Source organism: Manihot esculenta, chromosome 11 (assembly GCF_001659605.2).
Source record: "Manihot esculenta cultivar AM560-2 chromosome 11, M.esculenta_v8, whole genome shotgun sequence".
In the NCBI taxonomy this organism is placed as follows: Eukaryota; Viridiplantae; Streptophyta; class Magnoliopsida; order Malpighiales; family Euphorbiaceae; genus Manihot; species Manihot esculenta.
In genome coordinates this window covers 25,338,973-25,362,523 of record NC_035171.2, presented here as the reverse complement: position 1 = coordinate 25,362,523, position 23,551 = coordinate 25,338,973, and the positions used below count along the sequence as shown (strand labels likewise).

General features: G+C 31.2%; 2 protein-coding genes across 3 annotated transcripts; both read right to left on the bottom strand.

Annotated features, from left to right (window-relative positions):
* Positions 1 to 5,271: 5,271 nt before the first annotated feature.
* LOC110626813 (T-complex protein 1 subunit eta) lies at positions 5,272 to 12,520 on the bottom strand. Of its 2 annotated transcripts, XM_021772924.2 has the most exons (14): positions 12,360 to 12,520; positions 11,993 to 12,253; positions 11,072 to 11,197; positions 10,767 to 10,970; positions 9,730 to 9,899; positions 9,502 to 9,637; positions 8,842 to 8,958; positions 8,604 to 8,723; positions 8,400 to 8,498; positions 8,218 to 8,307; positions 7,022 to 7,109; positions 6,703 to 6,791; positions 6,523 to 6,597; positions 5,272 to 5,584 (listed from the first exon to the last, which is right to left on the bottom strand). In XM_021772924.2, exons 1-14 carry the CDS (start codon positions 12,372 to 12,374, stop codon positions 5,486 to 5,488), a joined length of 1,689 nt encoding a protein of 562 aa, XP_021628616.1. In that variant the 5' UTR covers positions 12,375 to 12,520; the 3' UTR covers positions 5,272 to 5,485. The 2 variants fall into 2 exon arrangements, with proteins under 2 accessions (XP_021628616.1, XP_043817958.1); XM_043962023.1 differs by lacking the exons at positions 5,272 to 5,584; positions 6,523 to 6,597 and having other exon boundaries at positions 6,752 to 6,891.
* Positions 12,521 to 20,456: 7,936 nt separating this feature from the next.
* LOC110625656 (ER membrane protein complex subunit 6) lies at positions 20,457 to 23,334 on the bottom strand. The gene is made up of 5 exons (XM_021771294.2): positions 23,017 to 23,334; positions 22,134 to 22,276; positions 21,819 to 22,014; positions 21,217 to 21,236; positions 20,457 to 20,767 (listed from the first exon to the last, which is right to left on the bottom strand). The coding sequence occupies exons 2-5, from the start codon at positions 22,244 to 22,246 to the stop codon at positions 20,737 to 20,739; spliced, it is 360 nt and encodes a 119-aa protein (XP_021626986.2). The 5' UTR covers positions 22,247 to 22,276; positions 23,017 to 23,334; the 3' UTR covers positions 20,457 to 20,736.
* Between the last annotated feature and the right edge of the window lie 217 nt (positions 23,335 to 23,551).

Here is a 23,551-nt window from a genome sequence, read left to right as displayed (position 1 = left end):
TTTAATATAAAAAATTTAATGTATTCAATATGAAAAAATAATTAATAAATATTTTTATGAAACTAATAAATAATTAATATATTTTTTCATATTTACTATAAAAAAAATAATTAATAAATTTTTTAAAATTTTAACATTTTAATATATTTTTCAAAATAAATAAATCAATTAATAAATTTTTTAATTAAATAATAATTTTTTTTAAAATAATAAAAATAAATAAAAAGTTGGATTGAAAATCTGTAGAAGAGAATTTAAAAAAAGTTTGTAAGAATATCTGAGTATTTAATTGAATTTTAGAATTTAAGTTAATAGTTCAAGTTGTAGTAAAGAAAAATAGATATATCCAATTAATAAAAAGTGCATTTCATTTGTATAAATAGAACTTAATTTTATTTCATTTGGATAAATAGAACTTAATTTTATTTGATTATCAATGTTAAATGTTTTGCTAAAAAAAACTACATCAATAGAATAAGAAATCAAAGAGTCTAGATGGAGTGCCTTGCCCATGTGTCATGAATCCTTTGTAAAAAAGCGAGAAATTAGCTTAACTACTCCTACGCAACCCTCATCTAAAGGATAAATTAGAGCAGGCCATAAGATCGAACGAGCTGAGTAGGAATATAGAAAGAAGATTTAGTCAAGCTAATGATAGCAACACATGGCATGTCGGTCCAAAAGGTAGTATGAGCAAAATTTCACTAAGGAACTATCCAAAGGATGTCAAAATTGAGCTAAACAGCAAACCAAACAATCATGAGACTAAAGAGCCGCTTCGATTGTAGATTTTGAGGCCATGAAGGAGACTTGGCAAGAGTAGCTAATAGTTTGAACTTCTCTTGCTGCTAGATTTGAAAAAGAAAATAGTTTACTAAGTCAAAAACATGCAGAGAATGGGTTAGGTAAAAGTAGGAATAATATTATAAAAAAAAAAAGCTCGACAAGTTAAAAAGCCATAAAAGGTGGCTTAGGCAAAAGTTAGAACAAAACTAACCTGAAATGTCCTTATCTTTTCTTTCCGTCAACAAAATAGTCATTTCATCTATTTTTACCGTTAAAAATATAATAAAAGACTAAATTACCCTCCATTATTTTCCTCTTCCTCCTCCTCCTCCTTCCTTTTCTTCTTCATCAATTCTTCCTCCTTCTGCTTCTTTTTCTGCTTCTGCTTCTCCTTCTGCTTCTGCTTCTTCTTCTTCTTCTTCTTCTTCCTCTCCTTCTTCTCCTCCTCCTTCTTCTTCTTCTTCTTTTTCTTCTTTTTCTTCTTTTTCTTCTTTCTCTTCTTTCTCTTCTTCTTCTTGTCCTTCTTCTTCTTCTTCTTCTTCTTCTTCTTCTTCTTCTTCTTCTTTTTTGGAGGAGGAGGAGGAGGAGGAGGAGGAGGAGAAAAGAAAAGATAGAGACTATTTCGTTGACAAAAAAAAACGATAAGGACATTTTAATAGATATGAGAAAAGATAGGGACTATTTTGTTGACAAACAGAAACGATAAGAACGTTTTAATAGATTTCTAAAAATATAGGGAATGACAATTTCGTTGACGGAAAGAAACGATGAGAAAGGACTATTTCGTTGATGGAAAGAAACGATAAGGACATTTTAATAGATATGAGAAAAGATAAGAACTATTTTATTGATGAAAAGAAATGATAAGGATATTTTAATAGATATGGAAAAAGATAAAAACGTTTTAATAGATTTTTGAAAATGTAAGGACTAACTTGTTAATAATAACAATATCCAATGACTAAATAAAGAATTTTATTTGAGGGTAAAATTGGATTTTAAAAATTTTCTCTCTCCTCCTTTATCTAATTTTAACGGAAAAGAGGACGGAAAGACTATTTCGTTGACGGAAAGAAAATATAAGAATATTTTAATAGGTTTCTAAAAATACAGGGACTAACTTGTTAATAATGGCAATATCCAGGGACTAAATTGTAAATCTCTCAATTTATAAACAATAGAATAATTAATCCTTAAAAATTAAGTTAATTACACTATGGAATTTTTCCAATATCGGAGATCATTACAATAGTAATTACCTAAATTTTATTAATAGAAGAGTTATAGTATCATAATATATTATTTATTTTCATATTTTTTTAATAGATTTGTTTCTTATAAATATTTTATTTATGTTTTTTAAGGCATTGGTAGTTAGGGGTGAGCATTCGGTCGGTTCGGTTCAAAATCGAACCGAACCGAATAAATTGAAAATCAAAATTTTAGTGTTTATGAAAATCGAACCGAATCGATTTTGGTCAAAAATCAAATCGAACTGAACCGGTCTGATTCGGTTCGATTTGATCGGTTTTGATTTTTAATAATTTTTTTATTTTTTACACTTTATTTTTAATATTTTAAATTTTAATTAAAATATTTTAATCTTAATATGATTTAATTTCTCTATATTATTAAAAAAATATATTATTATCACTAATCGGTTCGGTTTGGTTTTTTCAATTTTTTTTTATCAAAACCGAAATAACCGAAATTTCTAAAATTGAAAACTGAACTGAACCGAAATGTATAAAAAACTGAATCAAATTTTCAAATCGATTTGGTTCAGTCGATTTTTTCGGTTTGAACCGAATAGTGCTCACTCCTATTGGTAGTTAGCTGCCACTACTTGCTATATTAGTCATTGTAAATGTGGAAATCATGGATAACTCAATCCATATCAATATAGGGAAAAAGGAATTTGTCAATTAAAACGTGAAATAATAATGTTTTAAGTGATAAAATATATTTTGACATGTGTAATGGAAATTATTTAAATCCACATGGTTGGAAAATCTTTAAAAAAAGAAAAGAAACATTTTTATTAGTAAAGAGATTTAACTTGTTAAAAAAAGAGATAAAGTTAACTTGGCGTTCAAGCGTTGCTATTTGACTATTTTTGTTTTATTAAATTTGAAGTTTTAACACAAATTCACCAAAGTCCCCATGTTTTAGTCTTCATTTTGTTTAAAATCCTAATTTCACCATCAGAATCAATTCTCCGAAATGCCTATGCTTCGTAGATTTACCAAATTCATTTATAAAAAAAAGGAGATTTACAATTTAGTCCCTGAATATTGCTATTATTAACAAGTCAGTCCCTATATTTTTAGAAACCTATTAAAACGTCCTTATCTTTTCTCTCCGTCAACAAAATAGTCATTTCGTCTATTTTTTCCGTTAAAAATATAGTAAAAGACTAAATTATCCCCATTGTTTTCCTCCTCCTCTTCCTCCACCTCCTCCTCCTCCTTCCTTCTTCTCCTTCTGCTTCTTCTTCTTCTTCTTCTGCTTCTCCTTCTGCTTCTTCTTCTTCTGCTTCTTCTCCTCCTTCTTCTTCTTTTTTTGCTTCTTTTTCTTCTTTTTCTTCTTTTTCTTCTTTCTCTTCTTCTTCTTCTTCTTCTCCTTCTTCTTTTTCTTCTTTTTTCTTCTTTTTTCTTCTTTTTCTTCTTTTTCTTCTTTCTCTTCTTCTTCTTCTCCTTCTTCTCCTTCTCCTTCTTCTCCTTCTTTTTCTTCTTCTTCTTCTTCTTTTTCTTCTTTCTCATCTTCTTCTTCTCCTTCTTCTCCTTCTTCTTCTTCTTCTTCTTCTTCTTCTTTTTCTTCTTTTTCTTCTTTTTTTTCTTCTTTTCCTTCTTTCTCTTCTTCTTCTTCTTCTTTTTCTTCTTTTGAGGAGGAGGAGGAGGAGGAGAAAAGAAAAGATAGGGACCATTTCGTTAACAAAAAGAAACGATAAGGACATTTTAATAGATGCGAGAAAAGATAGGAACTATTTTGTTGACAAATATAAACGATAAAAACGTTTTAATAGATTTCTAAAAATTATAGGGAGGGACAATTTCGTTGACAGAAAGAAACGATGAGGAATGACTATTTCGTTGATAGAAACAAACGATAAGAACGTTTTAATAGATATGAGAAAAGATATGGACTATTTTATTGACGAAAAGAAATGATAAAGACGTTTTAATAGATATGGAAAAAGATAAAAACATTTTAATTAATTTTTAAAAATGTAAGGACTAACTTGTTAATAATAACAATATCCAATGACTAAATAAAGGATTTTATTTGAGGGTAAAATTGAATTTTAAAAATTTTATCTCTCCTCCTTTATCTAATTTAAACGGAAAAAATAACGAAATGACTATTTCGTTGACGGAAAAAAAAACATAAGGATATTTTAATAGGTTTCTAAAAATACAGGGACTAATTTGTTAATAATGACAATACCCAAAGATTAAATTGTAAATCTCCTAAAAATATAATGGTGCGGTAGAATCTGTAATAAGAAAATTAATATTTTTTATTTTTTATTTTAAAAATATTTTATAATAAAAATAAAAATAAAAATAAAATACTAACAACTGAATGAATTATTTAATTTTTAATTAAATAAAAAATCATAACAAAAAACAAACTCACCCACACTCCTATGAATATTGATTCGCTTATCACAAATTCTATTAAACTATTTTTCTCAATTATAATTAATAATTTTAAGAATTTATCTTTATCAATTAATTTTTAAAAAAAATTTCAATCAATTAATTTATAAAATATATTTTTATTTTATTATTATAAAAAATTATTATTTAATTCTGAATTTCTCAATTTCAACAAAATTTTAAAAATATATCAATTAATCTTTTTATTAATTTTAATTATTAAATATTTTATTATTTAATTTTATGATATAAAAAATTCATTAATTATTTTGTTTAAAAATATTTGACTTTATATAATAAAATATTTAATTTTATTAGAAAATAATTTTTTAATTAATTTTTTAATTCTGTAAAAATATTTATTAATTAATTTTTTTTATATCGAGTATATTTTTATTTTTTTTAATATTTTATTAAAATTGATAAAAAAAAATTTTTAATTAATATTTTTTTCCACCTCAAAATATTTTCATATATTTTTAAAATTTTTATATCTTTTTCAAAATCAATAAGTTAATTAACAACCTTTCTATCTCACAACCTTTCTCGCAAAAATTAAATAATAATTTTTCATTTTTTAAGACTAAAATGAACATAGACTTTTTAGAACTTCTATTAATAGATTAAGTAATAAATTTTGCAAAGAATAAATAGTACATTTTCTTATTATAAATTAATATACTTTGTAAATTTAATATTCATTTTCATTTTTATGCACATTCATTTATAAATTCACTTTTATCCTTATTTCATTATTAAATATCATATTTTAAAAAAATGTTTTATTACTCATTATTGAAGGATTTAGACACCCAGCAAAAAATAAGAGAAGAAGAACTTGCATCTCCAAAAAATACCAAATCAACAAAATTTTAGACAATGAGTCGCAAGGCCACTACGTCCATAAGTTGAATAGGCAGATAGAACAAATCTAATTCAAATGATCATACATTGAAACCGACTGATATCAAGGGGAGAAAATTTGAAAGATGCTCGTTAACAAGTACAACACCTCCTGCAAATCACATCCAGTTAGCTCATCGTCTTCGCATACCTCGTCCACGGCCACGGAAGGCAGCTCCCCGCCCTCTACCGCCCATAGCACTTGCAGCAGCTTCCCCCTGTGCACTTTCAGACTGGACGTTCAACCAACATGAGAAATCATCAGACAGTTGAATTTTTTTCATTTCAGAATGACACTTTATCAGTAATTGAATTTGGCACACTTAATATTTAGGTAACAGTAGGCTTTGATCCAATTTATAATCCAATAGACAAATTAACTAATTTGCAAAAATTTGGGACACTTCTTTAATTACAGGATAGACCAAGGTAGCTTAATATGCATTACTTTGCAGCATATTTCATCATTACGCTTAATAAGTAAAATACATATATTTCCTAACAGTTTTCCTCTTTTTTTTTAACAACTCATAATAATAGGAGGCGAGCAGCAAATATTGAACAACACATCAGGATCTATAATAGAACTAATCTATAATGCTCATGAGATTTAATAGGTTGAAAGAGCTTCACTTGGCTTTTTCAGTTTACCTAAGTTTAAACATATTTTTGCAGCATATCATTCATTTAGACAAACAAGACATGCTTCATCAAAGGAATTAATATAAAGGTAAGGCATTTATAGATAACAATAGTTTGTGTGATCCTTACTGATACCTGAAGTACAGCAATAAGTACAGCAACTACAAGAGCTTCAATTACTTTAAACATTGGTAAAAAAAAAAATATGTTATCAACTGAATGGGTCATCAAGACATTATGACTCTCTTCTCCCAGTATCGTTCAGTGAATGACAGAAATGCAACGGTATGAAACTTTTTCATGCAATGCTCACCAAATATCTACTATTCTAATCCCAACATTTTTATTCTCTACTAGCACAGGCACAGTGAAACCAAGAAACTAGGCCTGAATGCTACATACCCTGAATTCCCAGTAAAAAAAAAAAATCTATACCAGATAAAAGCATTTACGCATGATATTTGGTAGCCCCAAAGTGAGCAGCTAAACATAACTTCCAATATGAGCAATAACATGCCATTCATATTACCTTAGGGTTCTTTACTGTCTCATCCACACTTAATACAAGACAGGCAGCCTCAGTAGCAGCATTTATTGCGTTAATCTGTTACAAGATTTTTACAAAGGGGTCATTATATAAATATAAAGGTATAAGATAAATAATGCATCCAGTGTCATCATATATGACTGAACAATCAAAGAAAGATACCTTTACAACGGCTGGTTCCCAAACAAAATTAGCAAATGAATCAGCTATTCCACCAGTGTTGATATCCACTCCGAAAGGTGCACCCTCACCTGTCACTCAAAACATTATGCAATCTCAATCTAAAATTAATTCCGGACATAACCACTGCAACTGCATTTGCTAGACAACCATCAATAGAAGCCCAATAATCTGGAAAGAGGCCAGCTCATCAAAAGAACAAGGGGAATGAGCCAGAATATCAACATATCAACAATCCCTTCAACCATGGACAAATTGCAAACATTCTTTCTATCAAATGGGAACTAAAATGGAAACCTACCAGATGGAAGTGCATGCTTCTGTCTTAATTTGTTCAGCACATCAGTTGCATCAAACCCCGCATTATCACATAGTTGTCGCGGGATAACCTGCAAAAGAGATCATAAATGAGAAATCTCACGAACCTTGTATCCAACCTATTATATGCTCAGAGTACAGGTATTTTCTGTACAAGGAAGACCAGCTATTAAGAATTTCCAAATCTACCAGTAAATACATTTCCATGTGCATATTCAGCAATACCAACAGTATTTGGAAAAGCGCTACTATACAGAGAGTTCACCACATTCATAGTCCACATAATTAATGTGACATCTGAGAATGAATTCCAAAAGATGCCAAACAAATTTAACAGATCAAGAAATACAACATGCACGTAAGAGTTTACTTATCCACCAATATATGAAATATAACATGGATAACAGCCTCAACAAACTAGTCTGCTATGCAGACACAACATATGAAATTCAAAGATCCTTGGGATAACAGAGATTTTATCATATACATGTTATCACAGAATAATAGCATTACATCATCACTTGACATATATTTTGCAGAATAAAAATGAGAAAAATTAACTATTTAGTCCCTATGATATGACAAAACTCACTAGTTGGTCCCTTTGTTTTACAAAATGCATTAAAATACCCCTGATGTTTTAAAAAGTCTATTAATTAGTCACTCTATTAATTTTAGCCGTTAAGTATAGGCAAAAAGTCTAAACTATCACTAATACAGAGGGACTAATTAGTAGACTTTTAAGAAACATGAGGGACTTACTAATGAATTTTTCAAAACTATAGAGACTAATCAGTAAAATACTTAACAACTAAAATTAACGGAGAGACTAATTAGTAGACTTTTTAAAAAATCAGAAAAATTTTAATGCATTTTTCAAAATAGAGAGACCAACTAGTGAGTTTGTTATACCATAGAGATTAAATAGTAATTTTTCTTCAAAATTATTAGAATTACAAACTTAGAAGAACATTATTATGCATATTTTAATCCAATACAATGAGGATTTCGGACATTGCAAAATGCCATAGAAATTATAAAATCATTTTTTTCAAGATAACAGTAAAAGTTTCTGCCAATTGACTACCTAACAAGGATGTTAAATCATACATAAAATAAGCACTTCTCATATGCTACACCAGGACATTTCACACTACATATCTGACATAAGCTAGTTACCTCAAGGGCTTTTGCATAAGAGTTGATAAATAACTGAGACTTCCCAGCTATTGTGCGAGCATGCTGCCTCAAATATCTGCTTAATTCCATCTGTCATAAAACAGCATCACCTTATTACCAAGGCCTAAAATGTATAAATCATGATATAATTAGTTGTCATATTAGTTGTGACAAACTCATACATCAATGGCACCACCACCAGCAACAACGGTTGAGTTTTTCAAAGCTCTTCTAACAATCATGATTGCATCGTGTAAACTCCGCTCAGCTTCCTCAATGAACTGGTATTGGTGTCACAAGAAAACACAAAGATCAACATGAGAAACACTAACTTAAAGAAATTTATAAAAATAATTTGTCATTTCAATCAAAATAAACTAGCATACCTGATCTGCTCCACCACGAAGAACTATAGTGGCTGTCCTTCCAGAAGGGCATCCACTGAATATGTTAAACCTCTCATTTCCAACTTGCTTTTCCTCAAAAATATCACAAGCTCCAAGAACCTTAAGGCCAAAGCACACAATAATTTCAACTGATCAGTGATCACAAAGAGAAGTATGTTGTATATCAAACATAAACTAACAAAAATTTCTGTATTCTACATCAAATAGATGTTCTAACCTCCTCGATTATGTTGTTCACAGTTGTCTGCACAGTTCCACCAGTTGCAGCTGCAACCCTTTGCAAATCTTCTTCAGCTACACGACCAGCACAGAAAATATCTCGATCTGCAAAATACTGTTGCCAACAAAGCATTCAGTAAATATATCATTGATAGCACACAGAAATACAAAGAATGCATGTTTACTAGTAACAGTGGATATTCTAATCACAATATATTACTCAATGACCACAAAAGGTACATTGTGAAAAGCAATTGTTAACTATTAGAGTACAGACATCAAGCTTTCAACATTCTTTTCCAGCAAAGTTCATGCTGAATTACGATCATTCGTATAGCAGGATCAACACAGTATATATATGCATTTCTTTTTTTCTTTAACAGACTTTACCAGACTGTCAAAAACTGAAAATATCCAGAATAGTAACGAGGTACTTCTGTACATAAATCTAATTACTGAAAGCCACAAACATTAAAAAAAATTATAATAATAATAATAAAGAAAAAAAAAAATTTTACGAGGATGAAGGTAAAAGTGCAAATGCAACTGCTGAGGTAATTAATGTCGCAAAAAAGAACAAATGTGTGCTAAAAACCATTGGAATTTCATTCAGCCTTTAAATTAAGTCAGATGCAATTAGGGAGAGAAGAAAACCAACCTGTGTTGCCAAATCTCCAATAGCCAGACGTGAAAGAACCACTTTGGCCCCACTTTGTACACATTTATCCAACTTTTCATAAATAATATTCCATTCTGCATCAACAATTGACTGATACTGTGACGGGTCTGACAGCCTACAGCCAGAAAGAACAGCAATATGAACTTCCACAACTACCTCTTATAGTGACAACAAATAAATAAATAAATAAAAACAATAGAATCCAACCTTATCTCTGCATTTTCTTTCTCAGATTTCAATTCCAATTCAATGTTGAGTAGAAGTATCTTTGGATTTAAAAACTTCTTTGGTTGCTGTTCAAACCCGGCATATGAAAATGTCTTTTTAAAGGCAACACCATTCACTAGAAAGGAATCTCGCATGTTGCCACCAGGTACCTGCAAGAAAACATGCACAAATAAAAAATAATAATCTTTCATTAAAAATAGCTTCAAAACTACAATTTCAAGAAATCTCTAAACTTCCACTCAAAAGAATGGAAGAGAAAAATGGTATTTACACAATAATGGGTCATAACAGAACGGCACAAATCATAAGAACACTCAAGCATTTCCTAAAGTAGATTAGATAATTATTGATAATTTGATGGTCCAAATCTACACAATCTAATAAAACAGTCACCAAGGAGTTGCTTTGATAATCAAGCAAAATACTGAAAACTTGCATATGACAGAATGACTAGAGCAACAATTCAAAATGGAATTGGTTAAAAAAGTGAGATTTCCCCATATACAGCCAAATTGTATATTTCAAAAAGTTTATATTACAATTTAAAACAAGGTCCAACCTTTCAGTAAAGAGATCAGCCATGTCAGTATTACAGCAGAAATTATGTGACAATGATTATATATAGTCAACCAGCTTTTACTCGTCAAACTATCTCACTTGTGATTTACTCTTTGTTTGGATCTATAATTATGGAGTGGAAATGAGGAGAAATTAAAGAGGATATGAAAAGAAAAGAAGAGAAATTAAATTTCTTTTCTATTGTTTGGATACGTTACTACAATGGAGAAACAATATCTTTCTCATAATATTTTGGCATAATATGTCTATGCAATTACTTCCACACGCCATGATATGATTTGTACAACTGTTTCCATGAATCCAAACCAGTATGATTTCCTAATATTCATTCAATGCACCAGGTTATTTATGAAAGCCTGCCAATTGTTAAAGTTACAATTTGAATACATAATCGGCAACAATATACAAACAAGTCTAAATGATCAGATCAAAATTACCTTCTTTATTCCAATCATATTTAGCCTATCATCATTTCCAATTGCAATGACAGCATCCACAACCATCTGAGCAAAGAACTCTTTCTCCCCACCGATAAGCTTTGAAGAAAGAGTTGTGGCAGCACATTTAGCAAGTAAACTTTTCTTTTCTTCTAGGCTTTTTCCTTCTATGCTTACAGCTAGTTCTTTGATCTTCTCAATTGCCTGCAACATCATGAGTCGCATTTAAGAATTGAGACACGTTAAGATCAGATCAAAATATCAAACACTACAATTAAAGAGAGAGAGAGAGAAGATATTATTACCAAATAGCATGCAGTCCTATAACTCCGTATTAAATTTTGTGGGTGGACTCCATCCTCCACAAAAGGTTTGGCCTCCTTCAAAAACTCAGCTGCAAGCAATACTACTGTAGTGGTTCCATCACCAACCTGTAGCACAAAACATGTAATTTCGTGGAATGCATAGCCAACATTTTTAAAGAATCATTGTTTAAGCTTTTCAGAAAACAAATATCACAAAATGAGATGAATCCCCTCAGCCCCTCCACCACCCACCCACCCCCCCCAAAAAAAAAATCCTAAGTTAAATAATTCTTGTGATAAATAGCACAAAACTCATCACCCTAAATTCTCCATACCAGTCTCAGATTCTGGACAAACGTACAAGTAGCTTCAACCCAACTAATTTTCCAAGATCATATTTGACCAAAATTTGATGCCTCACATGTAAGATCTCTTTAACTAAAAGCAATTTACTTTGATGAGTAACCATGTTCTGGCATTGCACTTGTAAATTTTTTTCAGTACAACATTGAATTATTATATGAAATAAATTAACTAATGAATAATCATCTTACAAATATACATAATGCAGTACACGATCATTAATGCTTAGCTTTCATGCAACTGTAAGTGCAAAGGGCATCAAGAAAAGAATAAATTGCAAATCCATGATATATGCCACTTGGCATGTTAAACATCAACAAACTCCACCATCAGAAAACTGATTAGAGCATCATTTCAGGATGGTTGCCATTGATTTTGAACTAAAGCTTATATGCGTAAAAAATAAGTTGTAAATATGTATAACGTGACATTCACATTGAAGATCAATCCAAACTTCAATTAAAGTCTAACATAGTACTTAAAAAAAACAAAAAAAAAATCATTTCCTTCTATCCTCCAATCCAGCCACCTATATGAATTTCAAAAGAAAATCAATACCTCAGAGTCCTGAGACTTAGCGATATCGGCAAGGATCTTAGCAGCCGGATGGACAATATCAAGCAACTTCATTATGGTAGCTCCATCATTGGAAATGGTAACACTGCCTTTGTCATCGTGGATGAGCTTGTCCATCCCCCTGGGTCCCAGAGTCGTCCTGACTACATCGGCCACCGCAGTGCAAGCATTAATGTTGCTAACCAGCTGAGCCTTCCCTTGCGACGTATCCGTCCCTTCCTTCAAGAGTATGATCTGCGGCTGCTGCTCATCGTTTCGCCCAATTTCACCGCCATTCCCACAAGAATAAAGACAGAGTAAGATCATATACAACTATAAAAGATAGAGGGAGAGAGGTACTGTTACTCACCAGCATGGCTGCCATTGCTGAAGATTTGAAGTGAGGAAGGTTTAGATGAGAACCAAAGAGAGCTCAGAGAGTAAAGACTGGAGTTTCAGTAAGGAGAGAGGCCGCAAGGGTTTTTTTATCGCCTGTTCGTGTCTCGAGAGGGTTCACGGGATATGACGTGGAGAAATTTTATTGGCCAAAATTCCATCCCTTGAAATTCAAAATAAACCCATTTTAAGTTTTTAGGTCAAATAAACCAAACCTTGTTTAAGTTCATATTAGTCCCCGTATAATAAAATATTATCTTTAATCTTAAAATATTATTTTCTTTAATTTTTAAATATCAAACTTATTTACTGTATTTAATAAAAATAAAAACTAAAAAAAAATCAAAAACATAAAAACTAACCCATTAAAACTCAAAAATTCAAATCCAAATTGCACCAAACTTCAAGAACAATTCTCAAATAACAACAATGATCTATGACTGAATTGTAGTAACCAAGTAGTTTAAGAATTATTTTAAAAAAATTTCAAATTAAATATCAACTTGAAAATCCCAAAACCCTAAACCCCTTGAATATTGTTTGGAATGTTAAATTTTTTAAAAAAAATAAAAAAAAATTTTTCTGAAATTTCTATTAATAACATATAAAAAAATATGATTTCAAGATCGTGATACGTGTACACGTGAATCAAAAACCTTTCCATCTGGTCGGACCGAGCAGTAATAAGCCCGACCTATTGAATATAAAAAATCAAACCAATAACACTCCTGAATTTATCCAAGCCTGGAACGAACAAACCGATTTCCTTAAAGACCTGTACTATAACAACGTTTTGAATGCCGATATGGTTTACCTCAGTAACCGAAAGGAGCTCATTTTTATATAGGTCGAATGAGTCTGGTACGACCTGATGAAACCAGAGTAAATATGCCAACCTCCTATGAGTTGGTCGCCTCCTTAGTTCAGCACGGAGATCATAAGTGTGCATGTAGAGGATACAAATCAGCCAACTCCGCATTTATTGTCCTATAACCTATTATTAAGGCTATCCTACTAGTTCTACAAGATGATGTTCCAGTTAAGGAGCATGATGCTTGTTAGAAGCATACTGAGGATAAGGAGTAGACAACATGTATCATGCTTGCCTCTATGTCCCTAAAGCTCCAAAAGCAACATGAGCATATAGATGCTCATACAATCATCTCTCGTATGAAGGAACTACTTGAGAATAATTGCTTGAGAATAGAGTTACACGAAATGATATGAGATATCAAGATAGTGAAAAAAAAAAATCACTATGCATCATGGGTTGAAGATGAATGGGTATATTGAGAGGCTTGCTGCTTTGGGCTTTATAATGGATCATGAATTAAACGTGCACTTAATTCTATAGTCTTTACCAGATTCTTATACACAATATGTGTTAAATTATCAAATGAATAAGATATCCACTACACTGCTCGAACTAATGAACTTGCTCAAGACTGTTGAAGATTCTATGAAGAAGAATAAAGCAGTCATGGTTCATGATTCCTCTAATTCCAAAAGAACAAGAAAGGAAAGAAAAAGAAGAAAAAAACCAAGACCCATGTTGGGGTAAGTAAAAATAAGGAAAAAAAGGCCTGCCAAGGAGACTAACTTTGAAGGGACTTCCTTCCATTGTGGAAAGACTAGACACTAGAAGAGAAATTATAAGGCCTTCTTAAAGTCTCTCAAGAAGGAGAAGTATGCATATGCTTCAACTTCAGATATTTATGTTATTTAGAGAAAGACTAATACTACTTTTGAAAATCATTTATGTGTATTAGATACCAGTTATGGTTATACTTATTTTTCAATCTACAGAGACTAAGGAGTAGTGGAATAGTAAATAAAAGTGAAGTGGACCTACGAGTTGTAAATGGAGCAAAAGTTGCTACATCTACTGTAGGAACATATCATTTAGATTTATCTTCTATATTAGTATTAGAAATTAATGATTATTACTTTTATTTCATCTCATTCTAACAATAATATTTATTTAACTTGTGATGCGTATACAAGGGTGACATTACTTTTTAATAAAACTGAAGTACACAAGAGCTCCAGGAATCGTCAAACATGCTAGCTACGAAACTCAAAACCAACTTTCAAATCATCCAATATCAAATTATCATAAATGAAAGAAAGGTGTCCGAGATAAAAATTATGTTTGAAAAGTATGGGAACATTCACGAAAGATCATTCACAATACTTCGCAAATAAACAAGTAATAAGACGATCAAGCTTGAAATATATAAAGACCTACAAAAGGACTTGAAAATCAACTTAAAGAGTCCAAAGAAAGCAAAGAACTGCAATACATGAACTTCAACTCATTTGAGGTGTGCAACACCTATTTTGGCCCTATAGCTCATTTAAGTCAAATTGCACTTAGATTCATTTTGTTATTTTGGTATTTTATTAGATTTGGTTTAAATTAATTAGGCCCATTTTAGAAGCCAAGTTTGTCCGGCCCATCTATGGAGAATAGTTCTCCTAGTTCATTTAAGAAAATGATTTTTTATTGTGATCCTTATTGAGAAAATTTTGACTGTTTGATCGAGAATTCTTTCTACATTAAAATTAATTCTTTTACCACTAGGATTAGAGTTTTAGAAAGCTATAAAAGTTCCTCTAAGTGGTAGCTACAAATTTAGCTCTTATATATTATGAACAATTATCTTCTTTGTTTAAAAAAAATTCTTATGAGAATTTTATTTAAGTTTGTGTTGCATTAAGAATTAGCATCTTATCAAGCTTAGTAGCTTTGTGGTGATTTCACTCTTGTTTTCTTATTTGATTAACTACATTCTTATTTATTCATTATTCAAGGGTTTAGTAGGACAATTGAAAATTAATCTTGGGATACAACTTAATGTTATTGTGTGTTGAGGTTTTAGATTGCATTGTTAATCTAGGGTTCCATATCAACTTGTCTAGTAAATACAAGGTTTTAATATTTTCATTAATAAGAACAAAGGTTACTCGGTATTTATAATAATATATTTTATTATTCAACATTCAGTATTGATGAAATTTATATTATTGACAATGCTAAATAGATAAATAACATAAATACTAAGACCCAAGAAAGATAACATAATACTATCCTTCCTATGACACTATCATTTAGGTCAAATAAATAAGAAATATATGACTGAGTTACATGAGACTAGCGACTTGAGATCATTTGATTATGAATCATTTGAAACATATGATTCTTGTTTACTTGGCAAGATGATAAAAATGTCCTTTAGTGGAAAGGAATCGTGTACCAATGATGTATTGGAACTCATACATATAGATGTATGTAATCCAAATGACTGCACATGCTAAATGAGGATACTTATACTTTATTATCTTCTTTGATGATTATTCAAGTTTTGTATACTTATACTTGAGGAAGTATAAATATGAAGCCTTTCAAAAGTTCAAAGAATTAAAAAATGAAGTAGAGAAATAAATTTATAAAAGAACTAAAACACTACGATCATATAAAGGTAGAGAATACTTAAGCTAAGAATTTTAAAATTATTTAAAAGATAATGGAATATTATCTCAATGGACTCCTCCTTATACACCGCAACACAATAGCGTATGAAAGGAGAAAGTAAACTCTATTGAATATAGTACGATACATGATGCGTCTTGTAGAATTACCCAAGTCCTTTTGGGTTTAATCATTAGAAAGTGTTATTTATGTGATAAATATAGTTCCATCGGCAAGCGCAAAGGATTCATGATTCTCACCATTGTTGATTACAAGATTTTGATTTCTTTTTCTTCCATGCCTTTCATTCTTCTTATTGTGGCATGTTAAGATCTCGTATCCAAATTGCTCTCTCAATATTGTTGAGATAAAAATTGGGCTTTTTTATACTATTTCTTCTTTGTTTTGGCTTCACTCTTAGATCTGGTGTTGATTCTTCTATTTCACTCTATGTTCTTTTTTATTATATTATATTTTGGATTTTATTGTATTGTGCTAATTAGATTTGGTGCATTTATATATTTTCAATTTTGTTAGATTTTGACTTTGATTTTGATTATGAGATTTGTGGTTTATTATATATGTTTAGTTGAAATTTTATTTAAATATATTAAAAAATTTTATTAATTTGTTGATAGTTTGTCGTCGGATTGTAGTGTTTCATTATGTTTTTTTTTGTTACTAAAGTAAATTACCCAATTCACTGCTTCATGAAAAAACCCTTTATTCATCAGAAATGGATGTATGAATGAATTTATCAACGTGATCCTTCAAATTCTCTGAAAAATGGCTTCTTCATTCTTTTCTTTCCACATAAAGTATCAGCACACCACAGCTGGTTTTGCTATTGACTATTTTAGAATTCCATAGTTTGTATTTTTTTGAGTTTCTTCCGATGAGGAATTGTTTGTGTGAGTTGGAAATGTATTACAATACATATCCCACCTTATATCAATTAGATTTTTCTAATTTTATTTAATCAATTTAAGTATCAATATAAAGAAATTATTACACAATATTAATATCTAGAAATTTTAGTCCATTAACCAATATGAAAGAAAAAAGAGATTAATTATCATAAAGCAAATTTAGGATTCTATCTTATAGCGCACATCTAATTTTCACTTAATAGAATTTAAATTTCTAAATATAGACTGTCTAGTTTGTCTATACAAATTGATCTCAGTATAATTCACCACACCATTTATGATCAAAATCCACGGTCTCCTAATTTTCCTTAAAAACTGAAAAAAGAGACTTGAATTTTTTTCCTTTTAGGCTTGGGATGAGTTCAAGAGTTAGACAATTAACTCACAACAATTGCAATCAATAGCGGAGAGAAGGTTGCAAGGGGACCTTCGCCCTTCAAACATTTTTTTTTAAAGTTTTAATTAGATATATTAAAGTTTATTTTTTTTATTAATAAATCATTTAAATTTTCAATTAGCCCCTTCAAGAATTTATATAAAAAAAATTCCTAAATAACTATAATAAATTTAATTTTTCTTAATTGGCTCAAACATTTTATTAATCCCTAATAATTTATAACATATTTATTATAATTAAAATTAAAATATGAAAATTAATTAGTTATTATTAAATTGACACAACAATTTAATTAAAATTTATTTTTAAATTGTTTACATTTACAAAATGCATTTTAATTAATTAATTTTTTAAAAATAAATGGAACTCAATCTAATAATGATATATTATATAATTTCAAATTAATTCTTTTTCTATCCAATTTTAAAAATTATTTCTTTTATATATAAAAATATACAAAATCAGTTATGTCATTTCTCTTATAAATTTTCAGTTAACTTAGATTTACATTTTTTTATCTGATATGTTTATTTTATATTTTATAAATGCTTAATTGTCATGTCTTTTTAATTTTAAAATATTATTGATTTTTTAAATCTTATATTATTTTTCTATATATATAGGTTTTATATTTTTTTAACTCTTTGAATTTTATGCAATAATTCAAAATGTAATATCTTGATATTGACTAATTTTTTTAATGATATTTTATATTATAAAATTAATAATAATTATAACTATAGTTATGTCATACTTATAGAAATTTTTAATAATGTTTAATTATAAGAAATTGTATAATTTGTTTTTTTTGTATTATTTTATATATACTTTCCAAATCAATAAAATTCTATTATTCTAGTAAGATTACTTTCTGCTTTATTAATTTTTTTAAAAAAGTTATCTTTTAACTTTTTATTTTCTATTATCGATTTGATTAATTTTATTTTGATAAGTAACTAGTACTTTATCGATAATTAATGCTACATATCAAATGCTTAAAGTAAATCCCATGCTATTGCAATAAAATAGAACTATGTGATAAGGATTTAATAAATAGAAAATGCAGTCCGACCCGATGAAGGGAAAATTCGGGCAATCTAAACACCCAATTCATCATTAAAGTCTTGCCTTCTCTCGATAGAGCGAGTCTCAATACAAAATTACCATTAAGCAAGACAGTCCAGTGTATCCCATTATACTATATCCCATTACGCCTATAATCGCGAAATTTCTAACCCATTAGCTGACGATATTCCTTATCATGTAGCTGACCACATCACCGCCGGTTTATCGAACAATATCATTTTTATCTCTAGCTTCTTATAGTATAAAAGGATAAAATCACAAAGGTAAATGTATGCTATTCTCTAATACTAAAACTTTAAGCAATTCCTTGCATTGTCAAAGTAGCTGCCATAAACACTCACCACCACCTCACTTTTTCTTCCTTGCAGGTTCTAGCCAATCACAGCACAGTTTCATTCCAGTCACATCATCCATCTAATCTCAACAATATCATTTGATTCTGTTGACGTGAATCCACTGAACTCTATACGTTCATTTGGATTAAAGTCGGTCTATTGCTCCTTTTTCTTTTGAAAAAAAGTAATATTTCCTCTCTAATCTCTCAAAATGCCCAAAATCGTACATGTTATTACGGAAGGACCTGATAAGGGTAAAGGAAAAAATAAGCGTGTGGTAGAGGATGTCCTGTTTGTCCATTAAGAATCCTGGACCAAGCCAGAAGTAAGGTTCGATCCCATTGACAAAGCGGTCGAGTTCTTTAAAAACGACCCACTGGTCGTTAAGGTCCTCCTGAACTGGTATGAGGTACAGCGGGTACTTGTAGATACAAGTAGTTCTGTTAATCTTCTCATCTTAAATATTTCTAATAAGTTAGGCTTAGATAAAAACAACCTTATTAGAGTTTCATATCCTTTAGTGGGGTTAGGAGATAAGACCGTGGCAATGCTAGGTACCATCAATCTTCCCCTAGTATTAAGTGATGAGAAGTATAGGCGAGAGTTGTATGCAGAGTTTGCAGTGGTAGATATCACATTCGCGTACAATGTGATACTCGACCACCCAGTCCTAAACTGCTACGGTATTATTATTAACATGGGTACTATGTGTCTTAAGCTTTCAGCTCTTGGGGGAATAGCAGTGGTCCAAGACAATCCGAGGCAATTCGAGGTTAGCCACAGAAGGTTATGGACATCCAACAAAAAGTCTTGAGAAAGCAACCATATCCATCGAATTGCTAGAGAAACCGAAATCTCACATAAAACCAGAACCAGCAGACCTGGTAAAGGAAGTCTAGATAGGAAAGGAGCAAAATGTACAGTTTAGCACTATGCTAACCGGTGAAACAAGGACTCGTCTAGTGGAGTTGCTAAAGAGTCGAGTGTCAACTTTTGCTTGGTCCTTAAAGGATGTAGCGGGTGTAGACCTGTCTCTTATTGCACCAGAGAGGCAACAAGTAATCAAAGAGGAGGTTAATAAGTTTTTGAGCGTAAGATTGATAAAAGAAGTGTAGTATCCCACGTAGCTAGCCAATGTGATCCTAGTCAAGAAAGCTAACGGAAAGTGGAGAATATGCATGGACTATGTGCATAGACTTCACTGAGCTGAACAAAGCATGTCCGAAAGATCATTACCCATTGTCGTCCATCGACAGATTAGTGGAATCGATCTTAGATCATACGGTAGTCTCTTTCCTTGATACCATCTCAAGATACCACCAAATCATGATGGATACTGAGGACGCAGAAAAGACTATGTTCATAAGAGACGAAGGAGTTTACTGCTACAAAGTAATGCCTTTTGGTTTAAAAAAAGCTAGAATCACATACAAAAGGTAAGTATCAAGAATCTTTAAGGACATGGTGGGATCAACCATTGAAGTATACGTAGACGACATGAGGGTAAAAAGCCGATCATTGGAAGAACACCCAAAGTATATCTGAAAAATCTTTGATTTCCTGGATAAGGTGGTCATAAAGCTGAACCCGAAAAAATATACTTTCGGAATAAAGGCTGAAAAGTTTCTAGGATATATCATCTCAAAAAGGAGCATAGAGGCAAATCATGAGAAGATCAGTGCTATCCAAAACATGGAAGCACCCAAAACCATCAACAAAATACAGAATATCCAAAACATAGATATTGTCAAAGCATGACTGCATATAGCTGTTCACATTTGTTGGTTTGATCTTTGCTGCAATTACCAGGGCCGGAGAGGACGTCATTTATATTGAGAAGCAATCAGAGAGATTAAAACTGAAATCTTCAAACATACATTCATTGAACAATCATCAACGTACAACATAGAAAAACATCAGAAACAAACAAAGCAGCTTCCTTGCAAAATTCTACAGTCAAGCCTGTGAGTAACAAGTCCACAGAACCAAACTTCAAAAAGATAAATGAAGATAAGGATGAATTTTGTAATTGATAGAAGCATTAAACATTCGTTCAAGCTCCAGTGTTGGTATAAACTGGAGTCACAAGCAGCAGCAGCAGCACTTTCCATCAAGATGTAACAGATCCCTCGTCAGAATATATGCACGAAATCATATGCAAATCTTTTCATGTCAAGGAGATGATACAATAAAGGAAATAAATACCTGAATCTTCAGAAAATTTATATAAAAGATGCTTAAAGTTTCCTAAAGCGCTGTCAATAATGCCAATCAATGAGGCAAAAGGGAAAAATAAAATTAATGCATATTTCAAATATTGAGAATTAAATGGAAAATGCAACACACTCGAAGAGCACATAATTTCCCCACCCCTTGTGCGTTTTCATCACATGTTCAGCATAGAAAACTATACTAATTGATCCCTACAGCAACCCATAGAGGATTCACCATCAGCAAATGCAAATGCTAATATGTAATGATATTGTCATCTTCAATAAAGGTCATGCAGCTCACATTTTGCTTTCAAGATTACAACTTTAAAGATTGTTGCTATCATTGATTTGAGAAAGTTATATGTAAATAACAATAATAAAGTGAAAAATGAAGGATACGTCCAGAATAGCACGAACGACTGCATGAAAATGGAAAGGGAAAAAAATATTCAGTCTATTAAAGTACAAAAAAAATCAAGAATCAAGAAGATTACCCAGCAATTTATTGAAATTGCCACATAACTTCAGAAACAGGCATGGATGGAACCAAATTTTCAGAAAGTGGCATCTAAAAAATTAAGAAAATATAAAGCCATATCCCAACACCACCACTAACAGCAACTAAGCCATAATCCCAAACTAGTTAGAGTTGGCTTTATGGAACTTTTGTCACCATTCAGCTCTGTTATACACCAAATCCACATCAATATTTCAAGACTTATAAAATCTCAAATAAAACCAACTCTGCTATTCACTTTTTGTAGAAAGAGGAGTCACTGGCTGGTATTAATTGATAGGCCTGATTATCAACTTATGGAGTCTCCATTCCCAACATTGAACTACATGTGACACTACCTATTTCAAATATGATAAAGAATACTTGCACAGAAAAAGGATTTTACTATAAAAAAGGAAAATGTTACCAGGGGAACCTTATCCAAAGGAAAATCAGAATTAGGAATAAAGTAAAAAACGAACTAGTATTAAATTGAGGAACATACCATAAGCCCCCCAAAAAAGCCATCAAGTATAATCCGGTTCCAAGAGTCAAAGTATGAATGAACAGAAAACTTTGCTTTGCCTACGAGTCCCAGTGAAGTGATGGCCATGATAAGGAAATAAAAGATAAATCCAGTCAAACCCGTGAATCCCAAAATTCCAGCAATCACCCCACCAATGATAGACAAAAATGTCCGGCTGCAAAGAAAATAAAGCTTAGAATTTATGCTCTGGGAAGAGCCTCTTGTCATATTGATCTACAAAGAAAAATCACGTTTCATCAGAATAGAAGGGTCCTACTAGTTGTTGAAACAAACCTGTAATATATAACTTTCATGTTACTCTGCAAATTTTCAGCATTGAAAGTTTGTAAATCATTAGCAGATTCACTTGATTTCTTCTCGGATCCACCAGACTCGTTATGTCCCATACCTTCTACTTTAAAATGATCTAATATATGCTGAATTAGGAAGCAAAACAAGTGTACAGGTCATGAGTTCATATAAACATTGATGGCATTCTTAATTTTTCATCAAAAAAGAAACAGGTATTCAAGTAACTTATAACATACAGATTCAATGTACAAAACCTAAAAACGAATAAGGTGAAAATAGCGAATTTTAGGGATGGCACCAGGTAGGATACCTGCAAAATTTTAAGTACCCCGGACCCGTTAAGAAATAGACATCCCAAATCCGTCCCAAACCTATTTAGAAATTAGATTTCCCTACTCACATCCATCCCAAACCTGTTTAACAATACCCATTTACTATCCGAACTACCTGAACCCGATTAACTCATAATCAAAACCCCCAAAAAAAGGAATTTCACACAATCTCAGATCAGAATTTCAATCTCTCAAAAACAACTTTGATCCATTCAACAAATTTTCAATAAATCTCACAATTACAACCCTCGGCAATATTTACATAAAATCTTGGCATTTCCAAGAATTTCAGAAATCTCACGTTAACATTTCAATAAAATTCAGAAACTCATTTCGAAGATCTCACTAAAACAACTCTCAGTCCATTCACAACAGTATTTATTTCAACAAACTTTCAATAAATCTCACAAATACAAGCCCAACACATTCTCATAAATCTTAACATTGTCACAAATTTCAGAAACCCACATCAATAGATCTCACAAATTTTAGAAAGCACACATCTGAAACCAAATCTCAAAACCCATACACACCTGCAATGACGTAGGACGCGGCGAGACGCAGCGGCGGCGTGATTGAGGACGAGGACCAGCGGCGAGTAGCAGCACCGGACGGTAGAAGGACTGGACCAGCGAAGCAGCGACGAGGAGAAGAAAAAGCGGCGAGAAGAGCGAAGAAGCAACCAGGACCACCGAAAGCAGCAGCGACGTTAGCAGCTTGAAAAGGAGAGGGAAGATCGGCGGGAGGTGGGAGGCGGGAGGAGCGGCTGTACCAGAGTGAGAGATGGAGAAGCCGAAGGGGGGGAGGGGAGGAGAGGGGCGATAATGTTGAGAGTTGGGTAAATTATATAGTTCATCCCTCAATTTTTAGTATAATTCATTTTAATCCTCAACTTTATTACATTGGTCTAAACATTTTGTTCAAATCATATTTACATTATAAATTTTTAATTTTGAATGGTTAAACTAAACTTTAATATTTATAATAAATTAATTTTGATAAAGAGTCACTCTATCATTATATTACACATTTTTATTATTTTTTAATTTATATTTTTTATTTATTAAT